Genomic DNA, 25,243 nt, shown 5'->3' with positions numbered 1-25,243 from the left:
GTTTCCTAGTACTCCAGAAAATTGTCAAAGTTTGTAAGAAGAATCCCTCTTGAAAAGCAGTTTCTGCCCACTAATGTGAAATAGTCATAAAACAATAGTCCTGTGAGTCACAGAAGCCATGACATAGTAAAGAATGTATTATTCACATGGAGGGAGAATTTCTAAACTAAAATACTTCCCATATTAGCAAGTTTCTTTCTTCTGGAAGTAACATTTCTGTATTGCAGCAAATAAGATTTCTTGCTATTTATATTAAAAAGCTTTTTAGTGATATTGTAAGAAAGGGTCTTGGGATTTAATTGAGATTTGTTTTGGCATAAATTGATTTTAGTTTCTTTTAGTTATGACAGCAATTGGTTAGCAGTCAGCAACTGGACAGCAGTCAGGTTTGTTTTAGGATGTTTTGAGTTCATAGAGATAAAAAGTAAATATCTGTGCAGACTGAATTATCTATGATTCTATCTATTTTTATTCTGTCTGGAATACAAAATGGTTTATAAGAGTGCAAACACAGGATGATACCACAGGTCCACAACAGTAAATACAATTCAAAAAAAGCCACAACAGGAATACAATCTTGTAAAACAAGTTTAGAGAGATTAGGGAATACAAAACTGAATAAATGAGAACAGGATGTAAGAATAAATTCATTTATGCAGACTGCATTCAGGTAATGCATACAAATAAATCCAATCAGATCCTAAAACTGGTGAGGAAAGAATACGCTTTTCTAGCCCTCTAAGCAAGCACAGAAGTTGGGACATTCCAAACTTCTTGACATTGCCTTCCAATGCCTGTTCCTTGTTGAAGACTGGTGCTGTCAAGCTTAGGAAACAGTTTGGTACAGGAAGATAAGCATCTTTATAACCTTTTTAACTATCTTACTTACCTTTTTAACTATCTTACTTTTCTGCATTATTTTGGATTCTAAATTGCAGTGGTATTGTAAATGGACTAACAATAATTAGTAGCCTGCCACATTAGAGAAACAATAATTTTTTGGCTCTAATTATGTCCCCTTTTGCCTACTGTGTTTAGTGTATAATAGCCTAAAATCCAACACGTGGATCAACCCTGACTCCTGAAACGTGGCAGTGGATAATCTCTACATTTAACCATGTTGAAGAAATGAGGTATACTTATTGGTCAGCCTGAAAAAATAAAAGCAGAAAAACAGCCTAAAACAAAAATATATAGTCAAGTTTCTACTCACAAAGCAGAAGAGCAAATGAGATACAAAACACCCTGAATATTGGAAGAGCAGACTTCAGGCTCCTCAGGGAACCAATTAGCAAGGAGCCCTAGGAATATGTTTTAGTGGTGCTGGGGTCCATCAGTGCTGGTTACTTTTTAAGTACCAATCCCTTAAGAGCACAGGAACAAATTTCAGAATTTAAGATGCCATGCAAATGGAGAAGACTTTCTTATCTGAGCAAGGATCTTCCTAAAGAGATTAGACGGGAACATAAATTGTATGGACACAAGGAGAAAGGGCAGGTGACATGGGAGGACTACAGAGATTCATTTTCATCACTGTAGGGAGATAATTCATGCAGCAAAAACTCAATTAGAGTTGAGGCTGGCCATTACTTTGAGGATCACTGATAACAGTGGTCCAGTACTTAATGAGGTTGGTCACCTCACAAATAGGGACACAGACAAAGCAGTGACCTTTAATGCTTTCTCTGTCTCTGTCATTGACACCAATGATGGACCCTGGGATCACCAGAGCACTGATTTAAGGACCATGACTGTGGGAATGATGAAATTCCAGTCAATTCTGAACTTGTGAAGGATTTGGTGTTTCATGTGCACACATACGTCTCTGTGGCCCAGCAGGAGTCATCCCAAGGTACTCAATAAGCTGGCTGATGGCATTGTGAGAATTCATTTGATTATTTTTTAATGGTCTTGGAAATCTCAAGAGGTCCCAGCTGGCAAATATTGTCCCTATTTTCAAGAAGGGCAAGACAGAAGAAAGGTCCTTGTAGTCACAAGCTTTTCAGTTTCATTTCAGTGCCTGGTAGAATTATGGAGGAGGTTAATGAAAAACACTTGAAAGGCAATGAATTCCTTGGTAACAGCCAACACAGTTTCATGAGGAAAAGTCCTGTTTAACAAATTTTATTTCCTTTCATGACAAGTTACCCATCTAGTTGACCATGGGAAGGCAACTGCTGTAAACGTTTTGGATTATGAGAAAAAGTGTTATACTGTTTCTCAGAATATCCTTCTGAACAAAATGTCCAGCATGCAGCTAAATGAAAACATAATGCAAAAAAACAGCTGGATTATTATTATTATTAAAGGATTATTATAATACAGTTTGTGATCTTGCATTTGAAGAGCAAGTAAAGCAAAGTTGGCAAGATGGAGATCATTCAAAACTTCCTCAACATCTATTGACATTATGTTACTATGATGTGTATTGTGGTCTTGCACCACTGTGTATGATAAACCAGAACTGCTTGTTTTTGCAATATCAAAAAATGAATGTGTTATTCATACAAGTCTGAATAACAGCTCTTTTTAACAATTAACTTCTTATTTTCCTATTTAACAGAGAAGATTTTTTTAGTGGTTGAAAACAAGGAGCTGAAAAGGTCTCTAAATTGGCTGCACACAATTCATCTGATGAATCTGATGGTTTCTGCTGGTTATATGTTGCAGAGGTAATACAAATCGCAACTAAGCACGTTAACTCATTTATGTAATTGACATTCATTTTCAAAAAGGAAGTGGGTCTTGTAATTAATATACATCAATTTTTATGGTTTGTTAATCTTTGTTTTAACTTAAGATCTATTATGGAGAAAAAGATTTTATCCGTAAGGGGTTTTCAGTGCTCATTAAGTGATCAGATGAAGGTTTGACAATTCAAGATAAAACGTTATTGCAAAACTTGTTTTTACTTCACTCAACAAAACAAGAATATTTAGCATTATGATTCTTCTAACAAGTGTGCAAATGATGCAATCACAAAATACGATTCGCTTTAGTATTGTAAAGTTTTATTGTATCTACACCTCTGTTTCTCTGGTTCATACTTACAAACAAACATTAAGACCTTCCCTCAACTAAATGGAGATTTGTGAAAATACAATTGTCAGGTACCAAAACAGCATGTGAGGGTGGGAAGTATTTAAGTATCTGTGCACACTCATTACCTACTTGGTTTTTTATAGGTTATAACTGTTTATGAAAACACATATTTTTACCTAAAATAAATTAAGTTTTGCAGAGACTTAAATTGAGACGAAAAAGGTGGTAGTGGTTAAGTATTCTTTTTGCAAATATGTGCAGACAGATACAACCCCAGTGGATTCATCAAACCAAAATAGGCCTTGCCTAATCATCCACATATTATGACAGAAAAGTAAATCAGGGAATCTAATTTCCCCTTGTAAATGAAAGATATCAATTTTTAATGAGAATGTGAATAATTTATTTTTCCCCTATATAAAAAATATTTTGAATACTTTATTAATCTTAGCAATAGTATGAAAAATATCTAGAGAAGAGAATTGAAGCAGCAGAGTAGTAAGGACATGGTGTTCATTTTAATTAAATTATTCCTCCCCTACAGTGAACAATTTTAAAGTCACCATTTGTCAAGAACAGGAGCTGTAGTAATATTGATACAGGTTAGGTTTAATAATATATAGTGGACATGGAGAAATACATAATTTTAGATGAACATGTAGGTATTGTCACAACTAAAGTATTTATCAAAATAGTTACACACAAACACACAAATCACACCAAGTCATATTACAGCAATTAGAATAGATGCCTGACACATAGATTTACATTTCCTGTAATTTCAATGCAACTGAAATATATGTTTAATTTTAGTTATTTCTTATTTAGGGATTGTCTCAGATATAAGAAATTAAACATGCCAAAATATGCTACTGAAATATCAATTTCATCCACCACTCAGAACAACACAAAATGCATCTTTCCCAGCATGAATAACTTGTCTGAATTATGAATGCAACTCTTAGCAGCTATTCTTTCAATTAATCACATATCCTGCCAAAGAACTAAACATATTATTTGAATGCATTTGAGACAAAATTGGCTTTCATAGATAGAAATATATCTGTCCCTCTTTAAAATCCAGTCTTCAGTATGTCAGAATTTTGCCAACATAGATACTTGACAATTGTTGTTAATGACAGGTACTGAATGGGGAGCAGAGAACAAGGGCAGATATCCAATTTCTTTTGATATGTTCAGTGACTACAATGCTAAATCCAGGAAGAGTACAAGTTACAGAATCCCTTTATGATTTGGCCATTGTCCTTTGTGAGAAACCCACAAGATAATGGCATGCTATGCAAACTAATTGGGATTATTGCCTAAGGGGGTATGGAAATTATGATGGGGAACAGGGGAAAGAGAAGATTTGGAGAGTACAAAACTTATAGGAAGTTAAGAGGAGTGAATATGGGAGGGAAAATAGAAAGACCAAAGTGGATGAAGGAGGAAAAGCATAGGAAAATAAAGGTGAAAGAGGATAAAAGACAAGTTCTGGTCAGTAAAGCTTCTGCCTAAGCCTCAGCTCGATCACTATCTTTTACTCTTATTAAATCCTATTTCTAACTATCTTCTGTGTAAATACACTTCCTATTCTGAGTCTCTGTGTGTCAGTGAGTAGCAAAGTTTAAGCTGGACTAGACAGCAAGGAGGATGAGGCTCTAGCATCAGCTACGGTAGAACATTTAAGACCAGTTACCAGAGGGAGCAGTGCTTTGTGTTGTTGGCAGGATGTCAGCCGCTGCCTTATATCAATCCATACTAGCCAGCAAGATCTTCAGTGTCTGGGAAAATCCATGATAAGGATCAGTGACTGGCCATTAGACTGACTTTGCATATAGGTCAGACTTAAATCTGTGCTAGTTTAGTATTCAAGAGACTAGCAGTCATGCATGGACATATGAGCTGAGTGAGCAAATACATACATATATGTTCTGCTGGTGAACATCAAGCAAGATTAACCAGGAAGCAGGAGCAGACCAGGATCCAAAAAGACCCAAGGTCTGTGCTGATGACCAGATAAGGAACTACAGATCTGAATACTGGAGAAACTTAAGCTGCATGCTAACGTTCAGAAGATCTGAAGGTGGTGTTAATGCATCAAGAAAGTGAGGGCACATGTCTGTACCTCCAGCACGGCTCAGTCTCAATCAGTCAAATACCTGAAAATGCAGCAGGCTGTACATGCTGTTCATAATTATGTGAGTGCTAGCTGTTTTTATGGGAATGCTGGTAAAGGCACTGCTCTCTGCACTGAACTCTGGGATTGATTGTGTTTGTACTCTGTGTGTGTGCCTGCCAGTATGTCTGGGGGAATAACTGCTCAGCCTGACTGCTGTGAGGCAGAAGGCCCTGCCTCAAATTCATCTCTGTGAGAAAGGAAAACTAAATCTTCATGGTTCCAAAGTCCATTGAACTCTAATCTCTAACAGTTAGATGTTCACACTGTGTTTTTATTAAGCATTCTAAATCTTTCACTACATCATAGACCCTCTTAATTTTACGCTTTATTCGGCAAGATTTTTTCTGCTGTGGTAACAGCTTTGAATCCAACTAAGAAATATATTGCTAAACTAAAGCTCAGCCAATGCTGACTCCACCAAGAAGTTGAAAATAAATGTCTGCATGTCCAACACATTCAGACAGTTTTCCTAAATAACTGCAATGACTAATAAACAAAAGGAAAGAAAACAAAACCACCTTTCCTTTTGTATTCAAATTGAGATTACATGCAACAGAAAGTGATGTTGCAATTTAAGACTATTTTCATAAAGCAACAGTGTTATATATCTATCAAAGTGTAGTCAAATAGAATTATGGGTGGGGGAAGTAAACAAAAGAATGTATAGAGCTCTGGAAAATATACAGAAGAAAATTATGTGTTTGGCAGGGTAATTATGGAATTACATGTGGGATTTATTTTTTTTTTTCACAAATAAGAAAAAAAAAAGACACTCAATTTTGACATACATAGGTCTGTACTACGTTGCACTGAATTTCAAGAGATTCCAGGAACAGCTTGGTGTTTGCAGTCTCCTCGGTATATCACTCCGACAAAGTGTCAAGTGTTTGTCAAAAAGTCTAACAGTTCATAGACTCATAGAATTACAAGGTTGGAAACGACCTGTAAGATCATCTAGTCCAACCGTCTTCTCATTACCACTGCTACCACAAACTAAACCATGTCTCGTAGCTCCTCATCCAGACGCCTCTTGAACACTGCCAGGGACGGCAACTGCACCACCTCCCTGGGCAGGCCATTCCAGTGCCTGACCACTCTCTGAGAGAAAAAGTTCTTCCTCTCTAACCTAAGGTCTAAGGTCTAATCTAAACCTCCTCTGGTACAACTTGTGGCCATTTCCCCGGGTCCTGTTTGTTGCCTGGGAGAAGAGGCCAAATCCCTCCACACCACAACCTCCCTTCAGGAAGTTGTAGTGTTGTCTTCTAAATACCTGTACATAGGGACACCTCCTCCTGGTTATCTACTATACTGTCACTGAAGCCTGGACTACGGAAAATGTGGGATACTATTTAGGATGAGAAGGAAAAGGTTTAGAGTAGGGATCAGAACATCATACTGAAATAGACAAACAAAAAGCTTTAAAGCTGTGAAATAAAACTTTTAAAATGAAGCTGAAGCACACTTCAGCAGGGCATTTAAATTAAATTCTGATTAAGAGAAATCTTAAGAAAGAGAAATCTAATGATAGTTAGACTAGATGATCTTGTAGGTCCTTTCCAACCTTGCTATTCTATCATTCTAAGGATTAACTGTTTATTGATTTTGAAGCTTGAGACACTATTGAGAAGAGCTGTGTTTCCACTATGGCTAAAAATTGTGATTTAGATACTGAGTACATACTTTATATGGAATTTGACTTTCACTTAGCTTTTTTTCTGATACTTGAGACTCATTCTTCATTTCAGTCTAAAAGGCCATTTCTTCTTTAACAAACAATCAACCAAAAATCAATGAAAACATTTTACGAAAAAAAGCTCTAGACAAACTCATTGTAGGAAAAAAGTGAACATTAATCCAACACTGTTGCTATCAAGCTCTCTTAAGGCATGAAACTTCTGTGTTGAAAATTTAGTTTTAATATTGACTTCTAGCATTTATGCCTTGAATAGTTAAAAAATAACTGTAAATTATCTCTTGATGACAAAATGTAGTAATAATAAAAATAAATAAATAAATAACGTTAAAACCAACAAGTTCTTCCTCCTTTCATTCCCAAAAATCATCTTGTGAAAAATATCAAATTTTATCATAATCTTCAGTTTTCAAAACTCTTATGCAAAAGATTCATCCTCTTTCCTACATATATGTCCTCATTTAAATATACAATACTTTGAGGTAGTGTTTTCAAGAACCTTAGAATGGTTTTCAGCCTCTCCTTTAAGAAGAAAATTTACATACTTTTTCTGTCTTTCTATCTACTTCGCAATTAATATCAGTATCAGAAGAGGTCTGTTGCTTGCTTTTTGTTTAGTCTGCTGTCCACTTTCAGCAGAATTAGACATAGATCTCTAACACTCCTTCAGTGCATTGTGAAACTCATCTGGATAAATAAGGACATTCAACTTAGACACAGCAGTGAAGCAAAAGCTACAGCATACTGAAAAATTATCCTTCTCTATCAGGAAGCTGCTGGTTAGTTTAGAGATGGCTGGAAACAATCATTAGATTGTAGTTGGCATAAAGCATTGATGTGGAAGAATCTTGCACAGATTAATTCAAAGGAAACAGAGACATGTTGTGGAGAACAGGAATAACAGATATAAGACCAAACCCTAGAAAATCAAGCTTTCTTTAGGCCTGCTTCTTGAGAAGCAACTTGTTTGACATTGCTGATAATTGTCACACTGTACACATGTGGCTGGCAATAGATTAATGCAGATAATTTAACTGCTAATTTAGGGCTAGACATAGGTTTAATGTCTATTTACAGATTGAAAGAAAAGTGTCTCTGGAGTTTTCAGTGGGTTTAGTAGCTAAACAGATCCAGATTAGAAGCAAGAACTAAGAAAAGAGTGGGAGAGGAAGTAATCGTATCTTACACATGGCTCCGTCTTGTCCACTCACAGCTCTTACCAAATAGATTAGCGGCAATATGCTGTAGAATTAATCATCTTTTCATTTTCTAGTTCTATTGAAATTAAGGGAGATAATCCCTAATCAAATTCTAAAATACAGTAGATGTTTTTAAGTAGAGAAATAGGCTAAGATGAAGTTAAATAACAGCCTCCTGGGAGGCCAGTTTACATAGTTTAAATGCTCTGAAGTGCTGTACTTTGGATGTTCAATAACAAGCCATGAGATTCTGATGAAATGTACTGCATGGTCTGAATTAAATCTATGAGGCAATTATACGTTTAAAATCTGTTTTCCATCATAAATCTACATGGGAAGACTGTTCTGTTATCTTTCCTGAAGATCATTTTTCTCCCTGTCTCTCCTTTTACAACATCAGGAAAGCATGCCGAAGTAGATAAATCGTTTCCAAGTTAATGTACTGTTCTACTCTTTGAATTCAAGGGATTGTTTTTAAAAGAACAACCACCAGCTATCAACACTTTCTGTTGAACTTATAGTATTGCATTTCACTTTATTCATCCTATGTTATTTCACTAAAACAGTTGCCTGGATTTGAAAAAAAAACAAGTGAAGATATGCCCACCTTGTATAAAATGTAAACAAAGGTAAAAGTAATGCCTATAACAGACTGTAAGTATATACAATATATACCCTGAAGAAACTCCAGAAAACTACACACTAACAGATGTCTTCCATGAGTCTCATTGTCCTGATCTGAAGTCAGACAGACATCTAACACTTACCTGTCAAGCCTTTTGGCACTGATTTTACCCAATCGTGAAATACTTAATGAGACAATCAAAGAGAAAGCTCAAGCCAACAATCTCAGCCCCAAGTTTTAGAGTGAATTAGATTCAATCCAAGCTGTTTTATCTAGATTTACATAATTTCCAAATTGCTTGCCTAAATAAGATGCTCAAATTCAATATTAGTTACTGTCATCACTCCAGGATAACAAAGTCTGCTCTCTCCTTAAAATATTCCTCACAAATAAAACTAGGATAAAAGTTATTTACACCTTATAGAAGATATTCAAGAAAGTCTAACTCAAGAACCACAAATTCTGTCTTTTCACATGCTAGCATATTCACCACAGGCACTAGAGGTCAGTCTCATGGACAATGAAGGCTTTAGATCTAGAACTATGCTGTGTACTTTTTCAGAAAGAATTTTGTGTAGCACAAATAATTAATGTATTTCAGCTTATGTGGATGAGTTTTATAGCTATTGAACAGTTTCAGTGCAGAAGGTTAAGCACGATAGTTTCAAAAGATGAAAATTCAGGGAAGGAAGTGAAGATTAGAAAAAGAAAGAAAATTGAAACTAAATAAAAGTAGTAAATACTCATCAGAAAATAGAAAGTCTTGAATAGATGAAACAGAAGAGTAGTTAGACCAAGGAAATTCAAAGGAAATCCGGCAACTTAATCCTCCACCAAATCAAAGGAACTTTAATTCCATCAGTTTCCCTATGAAATCTTAAGTTTTCCTGAGAAACCGTGTGCCAAAAAAAGAAGTGTTGAATCTAAAACCTTCAAAAGAAGGAAAGCGTTTTTTTTTAAATGAATTTCCCAACTGTTCTCCTTTATTTTATTATGGTTTGCAACAAAGATTCTCCATCTGTGGGTAAACTGATTTCTTTTTGAAAGTAGATCACAAGGTGTGCTTCATTTACTCAGAACTGCATAATGCATGAGATCAGGCTGAAAGAGAGATATAGAAAACCTCCATAATGCATGTAATTTAGATGTCAGGTCATAAGCATCCATTTTGGTCAACACATCCACCACTACTGTCTTACTCTATTTGTTAATGTAAACATAGTTTAACTGAGCCTCTTATAACTGAATAACCTCAGCGATTCAGGAAGATATTTCTTTTTTCTCCAGCTAATTTCATTATTAATAACTGTTTCTGAAGATAAAAACAGGTTATAAGTTTGTATACACATTTTTTGCTTTGTCTTTTTATTGCTTGAATGCCCCTTTCCTATGGGTTCTATGTTATATGAACACTGACTGCTTCCTGACACAACCTCAGGTGTAAGATATAAAGTATAAAATTATTCCATTTTGTCAAAAGTGACTAAAGCACGTCTACATAAAACATTGAAGAAAAGCAAAAGCGTATTATTTTCCAACTTCATTTCAAAATATTATGCTAGAATGGAGAACTATTTATCATAGATCAATTTTCTAGCTCTTTCAGTAATTCTGTGATAGTGAAAGCATTATAGAAGAGAAAGAGAGGGTGTGTACCTACAGACTAAGAAAACTGGGAAAACCAAGTATGTCATTTTCATTGTCTTTCCATCTTTAAAAGCAATCACAAGTGAAAAAAATACAAAAACTTATACAGAATTACTAAAAGAAAAAATAGATGCAAATAAATACAGAAATAAAGGACTGTCTGGAAAACTGACCTTTCAGGAAAATGGCCTGAAGATGTGAACAGAATTTATAACCTTTCTTAGTTGGAATTAGTTTAAAAGGTAAATTATCTATAATCACAGCAGACTGCATGTCATAAAAAGTACACTAAAATGCTTTTGCAATTATTGCCTAATAAAGTATGAAACAGTAATAGTAGTAAGCTTCTGAAGTGCATACACAGAATTTTAGTATCTCAAATTTAATTGCCAGGCAGTTATTTGTTGGCCTTACAGAGCATACATTTATTGAATATATATTAGTTTGCCTCCCTTAGTACTTGGGAAGTTAATAAATACATTTATTTTACGCTATAGAAATGTTAGAAGGCAAAAATGAAATAGCTTCTCGTAGAGATCTCAATAAAAAAGGGGAGGAAAGAGATGATCATGCAACAAGTGAAAAGGCAGCATTAAAATGCAGAAGTTTCTAAACATACATTACTATGATGAAATGTGAAGAGAGATATCTAAAAAACTTGATTTTGATAACTGTCCCCTTTGCTGTTCTTGTTTGATGCTTCAACAAGTTATTCACAATACTCAAACTTCTTGATGTCCTGGAAGATCTTTGAGTTATGCTAAGCCGTAATCTGCTAACAATGAAAGTCAAATGGAAAACAGGATCATAACTTCAGTATCAGGACCATGTAAGCTACAGCAATCAGTGTCACTGGGGAAGAGTCATAAGCAGTCCAGCTTGTTTTTTTTTTTCTTTTCTTTTGTTTTTTTTTTTGAAAAGGTGTGTGGAACATAAATTTAAGCCTACTTCACTATTTCTGAATTTCTACTTTCAGTCTTTGCATTAGTCAAAATAGGCAGTGAAGCAAGACAAGTAATAAATTAGCAGCAAGCAATCAAGTTTTTTTCCACAAGTGTATATAAGTACTCAAGTACATAAAATGATGTAGTAATCATATTCTGGCAAATACAGTCAGAAAAATATTTGATTTCAAAATGTTTTCATAGTATTTTTAGGTAGGTAACAGCTCTAAAGCAGTTTTTCTTAAATCGGTACCTGATTCACATTTCATCTATTGCTTATGTAAATTTTTACTTCTTATTCTAAATTCTTCTTGCTATACCCCTCAGAAATAACGCTGTGACATAGGAAGTTTCAAAGAGAGAAAACAAAAACAGTTTGCAACATTCCCTACAACAGAAAGGTGTATTCAAGTACAACTTCAGGAAAACCACACTATTTGGCAAAGTTTTGAACAAAAATGAAAATAAGTAATCCTCTTTCTTTTTCCTAACTCATGTCCTTAATTCGAGTAAGATATTATCTCTTTCAGGAAAATGATACGGTTATTCTGATATCTCTATTAACATGCAATTCCACAACAGAAAGAAATGGATACAACAGGTGCAATTGTATGAGATACTACCAAAGCAGAATTATATATCTAATATATGGTTTAAGATATGAATACCATCATATACATTCTATCATATACAATCTGTAAAATTTTGGTAAAATTCAACACTAAGGGCAATTAACTACTACTTATTCTATCTCAGATCAGATGTGATTGACAATATCACATAAAATCTAACTCAAAACATCTGTGCAAATAATTTAATTCTTTCCAGACAGTTCAAGTTAATAATTTCTAGGTGTTATTGTCATGTTTGAAACTACACAAGCAACATAGGAAAATAGAGAAAATGGTAATTTTAATGAAAACTATATCATGGAAAAAAAGAGTTCAAAGGACAGGCAAGTCTGAAGAGGAAAATAAACATATCAAAATAATTGTGAATTCTTATTTTGCTTTCTGTAAGTTCAGTAAAATGTAAAGTGGTCATCAAATGCTTAACACATTTATTACTGTGATTTCTTACCCCTTTCTTTTACCCTTACCTGACTCTTCAAACAAGCAAACGTTTTGTTTTAAAAAGAATTTCTTACTAATTACATGTTTTTCCTTTCTGGTGCTCCAAGTTTTAGGAAACAGTAACTTACTGTGGGATTTCCTAACAAAGAACTTTAAAGAAGCTGTTCAGTTTAAATTTAATTCAGAATTTTAACAATTGCTTTCTTCTACATGATAGTTCTAAAATACAACTTTACTTATTTGAATTTAGACTCTTAATTCAAAGCAATTTCTAGGAATGCATCAAGACTGCAGTACTGTATGGACTCATTCACTTTTGTATATTATAGATGTAGTACATATTATGGGGTCAGGCTACAGCTCTCGTTTCTTTTATGTATGATCATCATTCCTACAAACATTTGTGCTTTGATGGTTAAGACATTATTTATAAAAGAATTTATTTTTCAAAAGTCTAAGCAAATCATTGCAGAGGTAAGAGAAAAATAACTATCAAAAATAAACAAATCAAACATGATAAGAATTTTACTGGATGCACCTCTGATTTATTTTTAATTTTTTAAGTAAAACAAACTTCAGTTACATCGGGCTAATTCTTATTTTCATGTAAGTCAGATTCAGTGCATCAAATGGAAGAGCTGTACTTAATAAAACACTAAATTTTATATAAACTCTAGATTTGATGGACCATAAAAGATCACACTTTGTAAAAATTTCCAAGTATAATTCAATAAATTACATACCTCGTGTATTTTTGAGTAAGAGATGGAAAGCAGATTCCTTACTGGTTGACTCAGAAAGAACAGATGCACTGAGATAACACCTGCACTGCTCCTGATCTAATGAGAAGAAAAACAAAAACAATCCACGCTCAGGGAAACTCATTTAGAAGTTAAAAGTGTTTTGATATTTTCCCTAACAAGAGAGATTCAAAGATGGATGTTTTAAAAAATACATTTGCAAATGGGAAGATAAGTAGAGTTACCATATGGACTTTTTTCTTAAATGTAACTGAAATACAACACTCTACCTAGAAAAGCAAAGATTAAATCATTTGCAGTTAAATAATATCCAGATTAGCAAAGACACTCTTTTTTACATACCAAAAACAATGTACATTTTATAAGTCTCAATCTTAGTTTGGAATTTTTTTGTGTGGAAATGAGATGACTGAACCACCGTGCATGAAATCCTCTCTGGGAAATAAAGCAAGTCTTAATAATCAATAATATGAGACAGCTATTTTCATATCACTGTGCATATGCCTGTACCAAAAGCAACATTGTACACTGCCATGGATATTGGTTTTGATAATGCAGATAAGATTGGATTCTAAAAGGGAACCAATTTAACATACCCAACTTCTAATTATCATTGTAAATTTAATATTTTATTTGATCATGGCTCTTCAATCTTTGAAGTGAATGTCCTCTAGAAAACAGTTGCAGTTTTCTTTGTTAAACTTTAAAATATACTCAGTCCATTGAAAACATTAAATTAAATTATCCATGTCAACTGAAATAAAGTGTTCTAAACATTAACTAACCACTAGTACCTAGGGGCAATTGTTATAGACTCTGTGGTTGAGTCTTCACTGGCAATTTCAGTACTATAAATCATATATTAGTTTTGCTGCTTCTATAAAATCTTGGTAGAAAAATTGTATAGCGATGTTCCCACAGCAGCAATTACATTCAACTTGAAAAAAGTGAACTATTATAAACCATTTGCAATGAGTTCACATATTCTGTAACTCTGATCACTGGTTCAAACTGGGACAAATTACATCCTGTCAGGTAAGTATTACTCCCACAAGCATTCTTAATGTACCTATGAATGTTTATGTAAGAGCAGCAGATTTAAGCAACACATATGTATAAAGTTCCCAGGAAGAAAAATTCTTGTTCATAATTGCTGTCAGGTCCACAATTTCATACCTTCTTCAAAAATTCTCTAATGGTGACTGGTTTTACTTGTTCTATAGTTATCCAAAATAAAACCCTCTTTGTACTAAAATATCACTCAAAATTCACAGAACTGTTTCTGAAGAACAGTGCTGTTGGGCTTGACAAATCTTCAGAAATGAAAATAACAGCTTCAAAATTGTCCAGATATGCATTTCCTAATTTAATTCTGCTTTCAATCCTAAACTATGCAATTCTAAATATATTTTTGTGTCTATCTAGGCAAAAGATTGAAAACAAGATACAGCTAGTGTCTGAAACTTTCTTCAAAATTTTTGTTCTTCTTTTTTTAAAAAGTGAATCTTTAAAAGTTTATGTTTGTTGTTTTACAATTTAATTGAGATGTCCTATTTTCATTCTTGCCACTCTGAAGCGGCACATGATCTGAAATACAATTTCAGATCAAGATCAATCAAACATTTCATTCTGCATTCTGACTTGCTACTTTTTGCCAGTTTCCCCATTCTGCACTCTCTCTGGCCCCCAATAACACTGTGAGAAGTTCATCATGAGATTAAATAAGGAAGTGCATCCAGTAACGTGATCCTATGCTAAAAATTTGGCTAAGACGTTTACAGATGTTAGCTGCATGATTATAAATTAATAAGTTTCAAGAGCTGTTCTCAGAGACACTTTCAAAACTACAGTGAATTTGAGTTACCTGCTGATATAGCTATTTTTACTCTGGATTTTTCAAGAAAAAACAACAGAAAGTTTTGAGAATTACTAAGCTGTCAATGTCTCTTTAAAGATCACGACTACCTTTCTCAGACTAGAACTCCTGTTTCTTTACTAAGTCAGATGGAAGGTTACTATCATTACTTTTGAAGTAATAATATTAGCCCTTCTGATCTGTTTGTGCTTGATCCAAGAGAAAAATTATGCACTTCATGCCAAGTCAAATTAAAATGAAGTGTAGAGCATCGCAGCATAGTTAAGAAATCTAGTTTTCTCTATAAAACAGGAATGCAAATGGTCTTCAAATACTGTTAGTTTTTAGACATCTCATTAATAAACAGACACAAGCAAAATAAACAGAAAAAGTTCAGAAAGAGAAAATTCAGAGCTAACGAAATTCAGTCCTTGGCAGAAAAGGAAGTGTATTAAAACTAATGTAGTTATACTAGAATTACATTCTCACCAGACAGATTAGCATTGTGGTTGTGGGGTGGCAAATTCATTCTTCATTGAAAAAAAAAAGCCAACCAAATGAATTAGCTTCTACTGCACATTATGCTACAATATCTGTATTGCTATGGTATCTACAATATCTGAGTTTGTGTATTAAACTATAGCTTGACAACATAAAATTCAACTAAATGTAGAAGTCATTATGGAAATTATTTTCCAGATCATGTAAAAACCAGAAATACTAAAAAAACCATTGCAAGTGGAATCAGATTTCTCCTTCTCTGAAAAGAAGGAAATAGGTGTTGTGGTAAACATTTATACAAGGAACAAACCATACAATGCAAACTCTTCTAAAGACAATATGAATGCTCTTATTATGATAAAAAACACGCAAATGGTATTTACAGGTCACCAGCAGCAACTGAATTAGAAAATTAACATTATTAGCATTACAGATTAACCTGATTAACAAATTCAAGACAGTTTTTAGAGGACAAGTACAGGTTTAGTTCCATAAAGATGACAGTATAAATTAATTTTCTCAAAGAAAATTCTTAATAACTCCACAGATCACATGTACTGATTTATAAAGTAAAATGAAGACTGGAAACTTCTGATGCATAAAAGCCAACATCAATCTTCCACTAAGCTAGCTGCTTCTACACTGTCTCTATTAGCAAAAATCTCCCTGGGACAAGTTGATGCTTCGGTTAGAAAGATGACCACATTTCATTAAAAAATTTATACAATGCAAGTTCTACTGATGTCCCTTAGAACATCACAATTAGATTAAATCACAGTACATTTTAGTACCAATGTTTAAGGTCTGTAAAACATTTATGAAGATACTGCTTTGTGGAGAAGATTATCTCTTATTTTCTATTCTTGTATGAATAGTAGACTAGACTAGCTTTCTTCACTAGCAATAAAGTTGTAGATTGTGCTATATGGCACAAGATTTGTGCTCAAGCCACCCAGCTTGCTTATCATCTTTCTTCTTGGTGTACAAATCAGAATACCAGCTTCCATTTCACATGCTGCACTCAGTGATGTGCAGTGGGAAGCTTCATGTCATATATGAAATGCACACCTGCACTTCATGAAATAACATAATCAGTTAATTTCTGATCACATAGGGTGGGTTGCATAGCTAGAAATTCATAGTACTTCTTTAAGTGTCTGATCTGAGATACATATACTAAGCACAAAGGGGAGATGGAATGAGAAATACAAAGGAAGGAAGATTGCACTAGTAGTAACGTTAAAAGTTTATTATGTTCTCATCTGCTCCCAGGTTGATGAGTTGATGAACAAGAGCAATTAGAAAAAAGAGATATTCCAACAACTAATCAAGGTCCCTCTGGATCGAAAATCTGCCACTCATATTGTCAGACACTGTACCCAGTTTACCTTACACACTGTGTCACTGTCCATATAATTTATAAAGCTGTGAATAATATGGGCCTCATTATCAGTCCTTGGGGTACAATATAAATGAGCAGCAGAGGACCATCAAACTGCTGATCACTATCGTTGGAGACCAGTATTTCAGCCAAGCTTTCAACCTACTCAGCAGCCCAATCATCAAGACTGGACTTCAACAGCTTCCACATGAAAATGATATAGGTAACAGTGACAAAAGTCTTATTAAATCATAGTATATTGCACACTGCTCCCCCTCCATCTGCATAATTAGCCGTTTCTATGTGCAAGGCAATCAGGTTAGTCACTATTTGCAATTAGCATATCCATTTGACTATTTCTGATTGCCTTCTTGACTTTCATGTGCTTGGAAATGGAGTGCAATGTGCTGCACAGAGTACAAGACGATGTGTCTAATTCTAATGACCCTACCAGGAACTGAAGTGAGGCTGATCAACCTACCACTTCCTCAGTCTTGCTCCTAACATTTTAAAGGAAAGGAATAATATAACTTTTTTCCGTTTATCAGGGACATCTCCTGGTCAACATGAATTCTCCCTCACAATCACACTGGGCAACTCTTTCATTACTTTATGAATTTTATCTGGACTTGCGGATCTGAATGCATAAAGCTGCTCTAAATAGTCCATTGCCTGTTGCTTCCCTTATAAGCTGCCCGTCTCCATTTCAAACCACATTAATACATGGCCCTTTGGCAGGAAGTTTTGACTGTTATTTGTTATTCAGCTTCAGTTTAGTAACATTTAATTGTATTACTCTAAAGAAATTGTAGAGTATATAGTATAGATCTAACAAAACTAAGGTGTCATTGCAGATCTAAGCAAAGGGACCAACAAGAATGCAAATACAGTAAGACGTTTTTGGAAACGTATCATCAATTCAAAACAATGGCTCAGAAAATCTTACACCGGATTCTCAGGAGATCTCTGAGAAGTCTTTTTTATTCTCAGAATCATAGATCAAATAAAAATGGTGACCATGGCAAGCTTATAAGAGACAATCAGATGTCTGTGATTGCTATTGCAAAGAGACTTCACATGGTGGTGATTCTGTAAGAGTTTTTTTCACTAGCAGATTGGAGAACTGCTCTCAATTTTCTAGTTTGTGATGTAATTCAAGTTTCTCAAGTCTTTGTATTTCTAATTCACATCTCAAAATTTGTAATTTATTCAAAAGCATGAATTCAATGCAACTAACAAACATGAATCTACATTTTTTTGAAGTTGCATTTCTTCACTTATTCTATGTACTTCAAATCATGGCATGACTCTAGAAAATCCAACTTAAAACTTACCTGTGCACATGTTTGACTTCGTTATTCTCTTATGCTTATGTTATTAATTTTGTAATTATGTTATTATGTTATTCCCTTATGGAATCTCCTAATGTCTAAATACTAGAAGCGTAGTTCAGCATAAACAACCAGCTACATGAGTGCAGGATACAGACGGTTACAGGTTTATGTTATTTCTCAGCTCATGCAACATAGTGGATGCATGTGAATGATATACAATATACCTGTTGCCTACAAATGGAACGAGGCAAATGTAATCCTGTCTCACAGACACTGCTAATGAAGAAGCTTACCTCTTCCAACCCAAAAACCACACTGTACCTTTTAGCATGACATCTACTAACACATTTTCAGAAGTTGGATTTTTGAAGGTTATGATGACAGAAGAACCCTGGCCAACGTATGCACTTATGGTAGTTGGTTCCATCAACTGAGGTGGAAGACCAATCCCCAAAAGGTAAAAAATCCATTCTTTAATCTGTGGATGAAAACTGTGTCATTATTTATTATTTGACCAGTCAGAACTATACTACATACTAAGGCAAACTGTTTATTTCTTTCTTCTAATATTCTGTCTCTTTTCTGTTTTGAGTGAAGTGATTTTTAACACTTTGATTGTTTCTTCTTCCCTGAAGCTATCATGTACTCTAAGTATTGCTATCTAGAAATCAATAGTAATGTTGAAGACTTTTTATATGGGACTCTGGGAGATGTTTACATCTCCTTTTTGTATGTAACTTTCATGCTAGCCAGAGCTTCCACTGTAGTGAATGGAAAGATGTGAGTGATTGCAAAAGGGCAAGTCAAAGCACATATAATAGAAATTGAAAGGTCATTAAATGGTAAGTTTTCTTGGGAAGACACAGAATGAAGGGAAGTAATTCACTGACGGAGCAGCAATATAATGTTACTTGAAAGAAAGAACATTAATAACTATATAATGAAGAAACTTAAAATGACAGCCTCCTTGGCCACCTGGGCATTTTGCTGGCTCATGTTCAGCCAGCACCTCAAGGGCCTTTTATTTCAGGCAACATTCCCATTACTCTTCTCCAAGCCTACACCACAGCATGGATTTTTATGACCCAAGTACAGCAACGGGGATTTAGCCTCGTTAAATGCCATGAGAAAGGACTCTCTCCACCAATCTAGCTCACTCAGAGCCTACATGCTCTCAAGCAGATTGAAAGTCCCCCTTAATTTGGTATTATCCATGATATCTTTATTGTTTTAGAAAGATTTACTCGATACAAGAAGAAAAAAGATTTTTTAACCTTAATGAAATATACTTATTGGTAAAAGTTAGCCATTTCTAAAGTATTTAAATAGAAGTAAGGAAAAATAAAAGAGGAGAAAGCCTGGTTTTGTCAAGCTATTGGTGGGTATACACTGGCTTATAATCTTACTAGCTAACAAAAAAAGCAGTCACAGTAACCACAAGTGAATATATAAATAACTATCATGTAACTATTATTACAAAATTCTTTATACAAAAGTTGTGAAAAGATACTAATCCAAAAATATTTTCCAGGCCCACTGTAAATTTGTGTGAACAACCTTCCTCACAGAAAGACTGTACTGCACTGTAATACTGTGAAAGGATGCACGTGTTCCTATTTTGTGCAGCTGAGATTTAAAGATCAGATGTGAGCTTTGCTGCTGAAGGCTCAGGCTCATGGTCTACAAATACGGAAGGCTGTAACTTCAACTGCTCTTTACGACTAACAAGCAGTGATTTTTTGAACCCCATTGTATCAAGTGATGAGCACCTTTAAAACAACACTCTGAAGCTTTGTTAAACTGAGCTTTTAAAGAAAAAGCCAAAAAAAAAATACAGAAGTCAGCTTGGAAAATAAAAGAACAAAAAATTAAATAGATTTTAAGATAAGCCTATTTTGTCTGAACTGCAGTTATATTTCCAGTCACCCACTGTGTGACAGAGCTCAAGATCATGAATGCTTAGTGCAAGAACTCATGAGGAAAGAAAAATATATTTGAAGAAAACAACCTAGAAACTTAAGCAAATAACATGACAGGACCTAGGCTCATCTTCACTCTAACATTACTTGCTACTATTAAATTCTTTACACTACACCTGAATTCTAGTGATGTGATAAGAGGATAAAAGAAATACATCAGATCTCTGGGCATGTTAAGACTGACATTTCTGTTGTACCAGTAAAGTTGATTTCAGATTTCACAAAATACAGCACAGTGATTAGCACTAAACTCAGATTCATTTTGTGAAGAGCTTCTCCTGCAACTTCAAACTAGAAACAAATGAAGCAAGTGATATCACAGAGCAGTCTCTCTCAATTCAGCCAAGCACAATCAGAAACAGTTAAGGCTTATGCTATAAGAACTGTCATTAACTGATTTTTGATTAATCAGCTATTCAGCTTTCAGGAGGCTTAAGTGTCCATTCAGATATATTTAATCAGAGAAATCAAAAGAGGGAAATCAGTGTAGATTACAAGTTGTTTGAGGCATCCACTAACAAGAAACATTCTTTTATAATGGTTGTTATAACTGCAAATATTCAGTCAGTTATCAGTATAACTATTAGCAAACTACAATAATCTAGAACTAATTTAGTAAGAATTGTAGCAATGAAAATGAATGGAAATTTACAAAATTCAAAAGACTCAGGCATAAATAGATCACTAAAATTTAGATATTGAAAACATTAAAGGGACAAAGCAGCTAGAAGGACTGAGATACTTGGAGACTTGTGATTACTTGAAAGGAGATGCACTGAATGACAAGATTGAGGTGATAGGGCTCAGTTTGTTCCTGAAAGGTTTAGATTAATTATTTGAATGTTTTTTAACATAGAGGTAATACTTCTGTGTACCACTACAAATCAGACAAGACAATAGCATTTCATGCTCTTGAATGGGTCTTGAACACACTGTTCTCAAGAGGATTGCTGGCTCCTTTATCATTAATAAGTATTTAAGAGGAGAGATCCTGAAAAAAATTGTTGTGCTAACAGCACCTACAAATAATCTCTCTTTCGAATGCTTTAGCAAGGAAGAAATTACCACATCATTTCTATCACTGTTTATTTTCTTCATATAAAAAATGTCCTTTTGCTGTATTGCTTAAAACACTACTGAAAAGTTCTGGTAGCACTCAATTTGAATAATTCACAGCTCACTATTAAGATATTTGTGAGTCCAAAAAGAATAAAGAGAAGAAATGGTGTGCACAGGAAATGCTTCACTCAGCTCACGTGAGGAAATACTGATGTACCTATCATATTATCAATTTTTATTTTTGTTTCCAGATGCAATTTTCAGTCACCTAATAGGTCACATTGATGATTCATGTTTCTTAATTTAGTAGTTATTCATTAACAATCAGAGAAAATACACAGAGAAAACTCTTCTAAGACGCTCAAAATAAAAAATACTTTCAACCAACCTGAAAGGATTAAGTGTCAGATGTATGACCTTTAAAAGTTCATATCAGACTGAAACAATTCAAAGTTTTGGAAACGCATCAAGAAATTTAATTTCAGAGGCTATAATAAGAAAGAAATGCCACTGTGGCGGCACTAAATACAGACAAACGGTCTAATTACCAAGAAAGCTAGTAGTAGTATTCATTACTAATTCAAGATCCTAGTCCATTACCTCAAATTCTAAAACTGTAAACAGAACATCTTTGCATTTACTCTTTCATTATGCATCCAGCAATTAAATTTCAACTTGACCTTCAGATTGAAACCTATACTGACTGTTAGCCTGGTAAAAATATTATCTATTCTGAATTCCATCTGTTGTGAGAAGCAAATATAGTATCATACCTGAGAACATTTGAAGGTTATTGATGCCTTGTGATTTCCGCTTCCTAGGGCAGATGGACAGAATTGCACGGGTACTTCAGTGGTGGAATGAGGAGCAACAATTATCTGTACAAATGTGAGAAAGAAGTCAATGAAAGGAGGAAAGGACAAATTATTTTGAGTCAGTTTGTTTTGTGCTTTGTATTGACAATGCTGATGTTTATGTAATTAATGTGTTCTATCAGATTCATTCTCTACTTTCAGCATACATTGGCTACTAAAGTAGCAAGTGTACTGCAGTAAACAATCTTAGTGGCAGTCACTGCACGTTCATTTATTTCCCAGAAACTGCAGAGCTGGTGTTACTGATTGCTCCAAGGTCAAGGACAGCGGCTCTCACAAATACCAGTCGAACATGGCTTCAGTGTCTGAGCATACTGATGACGCTAAAAGGTTATCACATTGACCTCCAAAAACAAATTGCCTTATAGGGCAAATACATGTCAGGTTTCAGTAAGGTAGTGCTTTGCCTCTCTTCCTCTTACCTTAATCTAAACTAATACTGGAAATGAAGTTTCTAGTTTTCTCTTCTTCTGAAGTACACTAATTGAGTCCCAGTTGCATATGAATAAGTAAAGTAGCTGAGTACAGTGGGGTCATAAATGTTTTGATGAACTAGATAAGAAGTGAAGGAATAGACTCATGGATAATAAAAATACTGATGCGTTGACACAATGATCAGTTACAATCACTGAATTCACAACATCTGTGTCTATGTTTTGTAATAAAAACGTCCTGGGTTTTTGTTATCATGCATATGTTTAAATGTCTGTGAATAAAAAGACATAGATGATAGATTTGAATCGTTATAAAATGAATATAGTTTAGAACTAATAAAGGTCAAAACATCACCTTACAATGGCTAGTGCTGAAAAGCCCTTTTATAAAGGAAATGTCGGGCCTGGAAGAATAGGCCATCAAATAGCACTGAACATGAGTCACTAAAACAAGGGCTTCCACCAGCAGCCCCAATCCACTGCACCCACAGGCAGTAAGTAGAGCCATAATAGGGATAGAGTTCAGGGCCTCCTGTGGCCCCAGGGCTCCTGGACACTTTCATGGCTCCCAGGCCAAGCCAGGGCCCCTGGTGGGTGTAGCAGGGAGAAATGTTCTCTCTTGGCCTGGGGCAGAAGCCCTTAATGAAGCCTCTGCTGCCCTGCCTCGCCACCATGTAGCTCTGTCACCTCAGAGATAGACTCAGGCAGTTCTAATTTTACAGTTTCCACTGCATGATAATCAGTGTTTCTGGAACCATAAGCTTGTGCATGCCACAGATAGTACGACGCTCACTGTGCTAGGCCCACTCCTACTCCACTGTCACAGCACCTGCACTTCCCATCTGGGGATCTCAGTGCCGCTGCATTGTCCACAATTTATAAAATCTCATATATCCAGAAGGTGGATGATAACTTTAAAGCACATCTGTCATCAGCAAACAACTGCCACCATCCTATGACTGCCACTTCTGCAAATGTTCTGTGTTACCTGGAGTAACAGGCCTGAAGGAAAGACACTTCCCACAGACCATCTCCATTTCCATCTGCCCAGGGTTCATTTAGAAGCTCATCATCTAATAGGAGCCTGAACAGCTCATTTTGCAATGAGTTCCTGGGCATATTCAGTATCCAGAATTCTCTGGTGAAAGAATCGAGGTGAAAAAATTTTTGTTTTGTTTCTAGGCTAGCTCCTATCTATGCTGCCTGAACCAATCAGCCCTATTTATGAAATGCAAACTTACAAATGGAGAAAGAATATTGATGAGTACCTCCTCCAAGATACTTCTGAAGGAAATGAAAAAGCACAGTAATAACAGATTGTCACAGTATGAAAATACATGATTAAATTTGAACTGTAATTTTTAAACAGTAATTTCGCTAAGAGATATATATTATTTGGAATAATAACTCCCCCATATAATGAAAACAGATTGGAATTCCATTTTCAATAGGCATTAATTGACATATTATTGTCATACAGCACTGCCATAACAAATCCAAGCACTGCAGTTATGATAATCCAGTAGCCGGCCTACTTTGAAAACAGAAAAGGTTTTGATGTTTAAATGTTTGGTGTTTTTTTTTTCATATTACACAGTATAATCTTTACTGTATCAAGAAAGTAATTTGATTTAAAATAAACAGCTAGTTAAAAAAAAACAACTTTCTACTGAAAACTAAAGAATAAATTGACTAAAAAGTAGAACTGAGAAAAACACTAACATCTTAAAAGAAGTTCGGACTTTGCCACAACCATTCAACCAAATACATTCAACCAAATTAAATTTCATTTCATTTATACAAACAAATGTCTAAGATAAATACATGAAAGGGAACTGGTATCAGCGTCATTCATAAAGTCTCAGATACAACCATTCAGGAAGAGAAAATGAGCTGGAAAAAAAATTGAGCAACTACACATGCAATATTCCTGTTATAAATCCAATAAGGAAGAGAAATTTTACTTAAATATAGAAGCGAATCCTTTACTCTACACAAGACAATACTCTCAGTCATTGACCAACTAGTAAATTTGTGCACAGACACTGTGAGTCTGCACACTTTTCTGCCAGCCCTCGTTTATCAAGCTAGCTATTCTCAATTAAGACTGTGTTGCCTAGCTGATCAGATAAAACACATTACTGTCAAGAGCTTTATGCAAGAGGTTTAAGAAAGTTATAACTTAGAATAGCAAATTGAAGACTTGCAGTGAAATAATGTTTATTTTTGGCAAATATAGATTTCATATTTGTGTTTTTGCACGTGTAAGTAACATCAGAAATAAAGGTTTGTATAAATACAACAAATATGTTTGTAAAATTGTTCGCATGTATTTACATATATAGAGTACTGGGGAATACAGTAATATTGATGACTGAGAATAATCATTTGTGAAATGCTGGAAATGAATTCACGTCCTCTAGAGACGGAGAGGACAGACATTAGGAAAGAAATCTAAAAACCAGCAACCCAATGAGAATTTCCCTAGAAACTCATAATGCCCAATAATCAAAAACAAGTTAAGGATTTTGCTGCAAACTTATGGAAGTTCACTTCTGTTCCAATATTTGGAGAGTCCAGTAGCATTTATAAAGGTGCTAAGCTAACCTATACAAGATAAGGCTGAAAAGAAGGGAGAAAAAAACAAGGTATAGCTCAT

General features: G+C 34.7%; 1 protein-coding gene across 1 annotated transcript in view; it reads right to left on the bottom strand.

Annotated features, from left to right (window-relative positions):
* The window catches only part of CFAP47 (cilia and flagella associated protein 47), a 252,655-nt gene that overhangs the window by 42,091 nt on the left and 185,321 nt on the right, over positions 1-25,243 (bottom strand). The window contains 3 exon segments of the mRNA XM_031556783.1: positions 13,149-13,244; positions 18,559-18,715; positions 22,049-22,153. Coding sequence (XP_031412643.1) covers positions 13,149-13,244; positions 18,559-18,715; positions 22,049-22,153 — 358 coding nt within the window.

The sequence above is a fragment of the Meleagris gallopavo genome, chromosome 1, assembly GCF_000146605.3.
Source record: "Meleagris gallopavo isolate NT-WF06-2002-E0010 breed Aviagen turkey brand Nicholas breeding stock chromosome 1, Turkey_5.1, whole genome shotgun sequence".
Lineage (NCBI taxonomy): Eukaryota > Metazoa > Chordata > Aves > Galliformes > Phasianidae > Meleagris > Meleagris gallopavo.
This window is presented reverse-complemented; position numbering and strand designations above follow the sequence as displayed.